General features: G+C 42.3%; 1 protein-coding gene across 1 annotated transcript; it reads left to right on the top strand.

The window, feature by feature from the left end:
- The first annotated feature begins 3,051 nt into the window (after positions 1-3,051).
- Positions 3,052-4,017, top strand: LOC149432938 (olfactory receptor 1L4-like). Its single transcript, XM_089664790.1, has one exon. The coding sequence runs from the start codon at positions 3,052-3,054 to the stop codon at positions 4,015-4,017; it is 966 nt and encodes a 321-aa protein (XP_089520916.1).
- The last annotated feature ends 3,238 nt before the right edge of the window (positions 4,018-7,255 follow it).

Here is a 7,255-nt window from a genome sequence, read left to right as displayed (position 1 = left end):
GCTGTTCTAGGGGCATACATTACACATCTAATTTCCTGACTACCTGTCACATTTTTAGAGGCCCTGGAGCACCAGGACAGTGAAAACACCCATAAAAATGAACACATTTTGGAAAGTAAACATCCCAAAGTAGTTTCTAAGAAGCATGGTGAGTCTTTTGAAGACTTCATTGTTTTGCCACAAGTTTTAATATATATAATATACTGTATTTCTCACACAGCATAGGCATACTTAGAAAACACCTCAAAACATATTCTACTAAATCTCCTGAATATGGCAATGCCACATACACTATATTGCCAAAAGTGTTGGGACACCTGCCTTTACACACACATGAACTTTAAAGGCATCCCAGTCTTAGTCCGTAGGGTTCAATATTGAGTTGGCCCCGCCCTTTGCAGCTATAACAGCTTCAACTCTTCTGGGAAGGCCATCCACAAGGTTTAGGAGGGTGTCTGTGGGAATTTTGACCATTCTTCCAGAAGTACATTTGTGAGGTCAGGCACTGATGTCAGGGGAAGAGGCCTGGCTCGCAGTCTCCGCTCTAATTCTTCTCAAACGTGTTCTGTCTGGTTGAGGTCAGGACTCTGTGCAGGCCAGTCATGTTCCTCTACCCCAAATTTGCTCATCCACGTCTTTATGGACCTTGCTTTGTGAACTGGTGTGCAGTCATGTTGGAACAGGAAGGGGCCATCCCCAAACTCTTCCCACAAAGTTGGGAGCATGAAATTGTCCAAAATGTCTTGGTATGCTGATGCCATAAGAGTTCCGTGAGACACCAGTCCCAGTCATCCCCTGCGGACAACTGCATGCCTGGAACGACAGGACCCTCTTTTATTCTTCCTTTCTTCAGCCTCCTGTACTTCCTGGCTACTGAACATGTAATTCCAGGGGGCAGCCACCTACCCGTAGGCTAAGCTTCCTTGGCTTATAGAAACTGGGACTGCTATAGGAGATGCTACATTAAGTTATATTCCCTGGCCACTCATATAGAGGTAACCATTACAGCACATTGGTTTTGAAACAATTGGCTGATTTGTGTGACAGACATGATACAATGTCCAGTATACTGTAAATTATTATACAGGATTTATATAGGTTCAACAGTTTTCACAGTGCTTTACAATATAAAGGGAGGCAGTACAATTACAATACATTTCAGTATATGCAGACTGCTTCTACAAACATTTGTGAAAGACTGGGTCGCTCTCAGGAGCTCAGTGAATTCAAGCATGGTACTGCGATAGGTTGCCACCTGTGCAATAAGTCCATCTGTTAAATTTCCTTGCTACTAAATATTCCACGCTCAACTGTTAGTGGTATTATAACAAAGTGGAAGGAACTGGGAACAACAGCAACTCAGCCACGAAGTGGTAGGCCACGTAAAATGACAGAGTGGGGTCAGCGCATGCTGAAGCGCATAGTGCTCAAAAGTCGCCAACTGTCTACAGAGTCAATAGCTAAAGACCTCCAAACTTTGTGTGGCCTTCAGATCAGCACAACAGCAGTATGTGGAGAACTTCATGGAATGGGTTTCCATAGCCAAGCAGCTGCATCCAAGCCTTACATCACCAAATGCAATGCAAAGCGTCAGATGCCGTGGTGTAAAGCACTGGACTCTAGAACAGTGAACACATGTTCTTTGGGGTGACAAATCACGTTTCTTTGTCTGGCAATCTAATGGACATGTCTGGGTTTGGAGGTTACCAGGAGAACGGTACTTGCCTGACTGCATTGTGTCAAGTGTAAAGTTTGGTGGAGGGGGGATTATGGTGTGGGGTTGTTTTTCAGGGGCGGGCTTGGCCCCTTAGTTCCAGTGAAGGGAACTCTTAAGGAATCAGCATACCAAGACATTTTGGACAATTTCATGTTCCCAACTGTGTGGGAACAGTTTGGGGATGGCCCCTTACTGTTCCAACATGACTGCACACCAGTACACAAAGAAAGGTCCATAAAGACATGGATGAGCAAGTTTGGGGTGGAGGAACTTTACTGTCCTGACCTTAACCCAATAGAACACCTTTGGGATGAATTAGAGCGGAGACTGCGAGCCAGGCCTTCTTGTTCGACATCAGTGCCTGACCTGACAAATGTGCTTCTGGAAGAATGGTCAAACCTTCCCATAGACACCCTCCTAAACCTTGTGGATGGCCTTCCCAGAAGAGTTGAAGCTGTTATAGCTGCAAAGGGCCGGCCAACTCAATATTGAACCCTACGGACTAAGACTGGGATGCCATTAAAGTTCTTGTGCGTCTAAAGGAAGGCGTCCCAATACTTTTGGCAATATAGTGTATTTAAAAGGGAAGTGTAACACTATTTTGCACTCTTCTAGGTATGTTCTGTATTCAGACATTTTTGTGCGTGCTGCATCCTTTAGTGTCCATTCGCGTCTTTTTAATTTATTGAACCTAGCACATGACCAATTATTTATTTAGTTTTAGTATCTATGTAGGAGCAGAGTTGTCACCCTGGGATAGGATTTCAGAACACCCAACCCTCTCCTCATCTCCATAGGGGAACGTGTAGATCACAGAAAAGAACTGATGAGAGCTGATGACACTGAGATTTCAATTTAATGCACAGGAAGTTACAAGAAAGCTGGAATATTTTGGCAGGACCAACAGGTATTTTTCTATACTTGCAGAATATGTCCTTGGCCTGAAAAGAAGAAAACTAATGCAACCACACAAGGAATGGTTCGCTGCAATATATTACATTTTTGTTTTTGGGTTTAGATACACTTTAAGTACTGTTTTAGTTACATATGTAAAACAATAGTCTGTTATCCAAAGTCTACAAGATCTGTTTTCATAGAGGAGTATTATGTTTTTAAGGGTTTTTTTTATATATTATCACTAGGCCATTAATTCTACTGATCTGATTTCTATTAATTGTGCAGCCATTTTCAAGCATGAAGACTATGGGTACTGTTTTTAAAACCTTTGATTTAACCTATGGCAAATTGTGTCTGTGCTTTGAGTTACACTTTCTCGCTACTGCTGGGAAGAGCTATAAATTAATAAATTAAATAATAATCCTTTTTTGTTAAATATGGATTTGAAGAATCAAACTGTCAGGGGGTTCACTCTGCTGGGCCTTTCAGAGAAACCACACCTTAGACTGCCTCTCTTCTCCTTCTTCATGGTAGCTTACACTCTCTGTGTTTTGGGCAACTGTCTTATTTTCATGCTCATCTTGACCCAGTCTCAGCTCCGCACCCCGATGTACTTCTTGCTGGGAAACCTTTCTGTTGTTGATATTTGCATTACTTCTATCACCATCCCTCGGGCTCTTTGTAGCCTCCTAACTCAAAATAAGGCCATCTCATTTCATGCTTGTTTTTTGCAGCTCTTCCTCTTCCATGCAGTTGGTAATATGGACAGCTTTCTACTGGCCATCATGGCCTTGGATCGGTATGCTGCTGTTTGCCAACCCTTGCATTACACAACCATCATGAGCAATAAGACATGCATCAGTTTGGTAACTTCTTCGTGGGCTGTTGTTACTTTACATTCCACCCTGTTCACCGCCATGACATCTACTCTTCCCTATTGCAATTGGGTTATCCATCACTATTTTTGTGATGTTCCGGCCATGTTGCTGCTGTCTTGCAAAGACACTTATGCCCAGCAAATGACTGTTTTCATTGAGGGGTCCTTAATTGTCATGGGCCCCATGTTGTTTATCCTGGGCTCCTACATTCTCATCATAAAAGACATTATGAAACTACGGACCTCCAAAGGTAGAATGCGAACCTTCTCCACTTGTTCCTCTCACTTAACCGTGGTCATCTTATTTTACAGTTCCATCATATTCATGTACTTTCGGCCAAGTTCCCTCTACTCTGTAACCTATGATCGGGTCATCAGTGTGGTTTATAGTATCATCACACCAATGTTCAACCCATTTATATACAGTCTAAGGAACAAGGAGGTTAAAGGAGCGATGAAGAGGGTCACACAATGCTGCAGGGATGAAAGTTTAAAACGGACTCCTGAAAAAAAAAGAGAAGATTAGATTTATTAAGGGGAAAGGACTTCATTCCCAATGTGTGTGTCAAAGTCCACTCAACACAAAAATAATAAATAATAAAATTAAATCTGAACTCCAGGCAGATATAATAAAACACAAAAAATGCAATTATGTATTTTACTTAAAACAAAATGAAATGTAGTTTGTCTAGATCCGGATTTTTGAACCACGGTTCCGTGAAATGCTAGGGTTCCAACAGAGGTTGCCAGGGGTTCCTTGAGCAATGAACAATTTTTACCTCTCAGATAAGTTCCCACTGACACTAATGATCTTTTTAGCAATCTGTAAGGGGGTAATTCTTCCCAATGACCACAAGGGTAAGGAGCATTCTTACCTCTGACTATCACACTAATGTATCATGAATTGTAGATAAAGCCATTTTTAGCAAGAGTTCCCTGAGACCGGAAAGTTACAGCAAGGGTTCCTCTGCATTGAAAAGGTTGGCAGCCGATGACACTGTCTCTCCCAGCTCCCGCTCCCTGCCTGTCCACAAGTGTGTGCCCCTCCCCCATCAGCAATGATCCCGGCAAGCTCCTGCCTCCCGCTCCTGTCTGCCCTCAAGGTAGGGTGTGTTTTTTCAGGGGCACTCTGATGGGCATATTTAATGTTAAAGTGTAATGCTGATGGGCACATTTAATTTTAAGGGGCACTATGATGGGCACAACATAGAATGTGCCCATCAGAGTGCCCCTTAGAATAAAATATGCCCATCAGAATGCCCCTTAACATAAAATGTGCCCATCAGCATGCCCCTTATTTTATGTTAGGTGGACACTCTGATGGGCACAATGTATGTTAACGGTCACTCAGATGGGCACATTTTATGTTAAGGGGCACTCTGATGGGCACAATGTACGTTAACGGTCACTCAGATGGGCACATTTTATGTTAAGGGGCACTCTGATGGGAATCTTTTATGCTAAGGGGGCACTCTGATGGGAACATGTAATGTTAAGGGGGCACATACTGTGGAAAGGGGCATGCTGATGGGCACATGTGATGGAAAGGGGCACTCTGATGGGGAATATGATGTAAGGGGTTCTCTGATGGGGAAATATGGAAAGGAGTACTTCGAGACTACGGGAGCACTCTGACCTGATGTAAGGTGGCACTGTGTTTGGGGATACCTGATGTAAAGGGGTACTCTGATGGGGACAACTGATGTAAAAGAGCACTCTGATGGGCACATCTGATGTGATGGGGATATATGATGTAAAGTTGCACTCTGATGGCGACACCTAATTTAAGGGGGCACGCTGATTGCCATACCCTATGTAAGGTGTCACTGTGATGGGGGAACCTTAGATAATGGGGCACTCTACTGGGACCACTGATGTAAGGGGGCATACTGATGGGAGACACCAAATGTAAGGGGGCCTTCTGATGCAGAAACCTGATGTAAGGGGGCACTCTGATGGGAATACCTGATGTAAGGGAGCACTTTGATGGAAATGTCTGATGTTAGGGGGGCACTCTGATTGGATTTCCCAATGTAAGGGGCACTCTGATGGAAATGCCTGATGTATGGGGGCACTCTGATGGGAACACATTACTTAAGGGAGCACTCTGAAGGGGAAACCTGATATAGGGGAGTACTCTGATGTTGGCAACTGATTTATGGGGGAAGTCTGATGGTGGCACCCAATGTAATAAATTACTCTGGAGGGGGAACTTGATGTAAGGGGGAACACCAATGGGGACATTTATTTTCGGACCTCCGCCAGAAGACGAATTTAGTGACCGGACCTCCTTGAATTTTAATTCAATACCCCTGGTCTAGATCAACCTTTCTCAATCAGGTTTCCTTCAGAGGTTGCTAGGAATTCCTTGAGCAATGAGCAATTTCTGCCTCTCAGATAAAGAACCACAACAGCCTATGATATTTTTAGCTATCTTTAAGGCGAGGAGTCTTCCCACCGACCACAATTGTAAGGAGCATTCTTCCCGCTGACCAACGCTCTAATGTACTATGATCTGGTTTTGGGGTGGGAAGGTGACCTAAATGTATTGCTTCACTGCAACAGAGAAAAGTCAGATCAACAGCATAGCTACATTGTTTGGTAGGATAGTGTTAAAACTCAAGGCTAGAAAGAAATACATGTTCCTGGGTAGGGCCCTATTCACACCTGAACGTTTTGTAGCTCGAAGCTCCAAAACTCTCAGGGAGAAAAAAATAAGTTATTCTCTGTGGAGGTGGTTCACATCTCTAGTCCAAGTCGCCTAAGGCCAAATTCCTGAAGTTTGAAAAAGTTTTAGAGCTACTATCGTAGCTTGAATTGGGCAGATTGGTGCGCTTCTGAAGCAGCTTAAAGCAGAAACACATAGGCTGGCCACACACGATACAATTTTCTGTCCAATTTCTGCCCAATTTCCTTTAGATTTACCTTCAACTATGTAGTGCAAGGTCTTGCCTAATTGGATACAATTGAAAGTGTTGTTTAGGTTTGACCTCCTATTATATGGTTTTTGGTAAATCTAAAACAATTTTCTAAAGAAAATTGTACAGTGTATGGCCAGCCATAGTAACAAATTATGTAATTGATGATAGTTTTCTTTATTGGCTAATACAAAAATTCCAAAGCTCCAAGACGTTTGTAAAATGCTGTACAAAAACACTTAAAAAACGCTCAATAAACATTAAAAAAACCCACAAAAATACAACACTCAGTTGTTAACGCAGCCTTAGGCAAGTCCTATATACAGTATGTATTTGTTTCACTTTGGTTTTATTGATTTTAAAGAAATTTACACAGGATCGGTATCAGATACTATGGAAGAGCCCTTGTCTTTAATACATTTTAGGATGGCCAAAACTTGCAATCTCAGAGTTCTGAGTTTGAAACTCAGAATTCTGGCTTTAAAACTCAGAATTGATACAGTATGTCAGATGCATTTCGTTTAAACAAAGGTACCAAATATATACAATACACAAAAAAAGGCTAAAAAACAAAGAAAAGAAAAACATCAAGCCAAAACCATAAGATTTTCCCAGATATACAGGAAACCATGGGTGACTAAAAACCCTCCATTTGTAATGAGAACGGACTTATCAAAAGTTACATCATGAGCCAACTGGGCGAGGTGCATATAGCAGAAAGATTTACAAACCAGTATCACAGCTACAACAGTAATAGAAGTAACAGCAAAAATTCTCAAGTTATATAGGGTACAAGAAAGGCCGGTGCCATAAAAAAAAATGTATTTCAACTGTGCATTTATCTGT

This window comes from Staurois parvus, unplaced genomic scaffold (assembly GCF_062004578.1).
Source record: "Staurois parvus isolate SC_StPar_1 unplaced genomic scaffold, SC_StPar_1.0 ptg002043l, whole genome shotgun sequence".
Taxonomy (NCBI): domain Eukaryota; kingdom Metazoa; phylum Chordata; class Amphibia; order Anura; family Ranidae; genus Staurois; species Staurois parvus.
The sequence above is the reverse complement of the archived record's forward strand: the minus strand, read 5'-3'. Positions and strand labels throughout refer to the sequence as shown.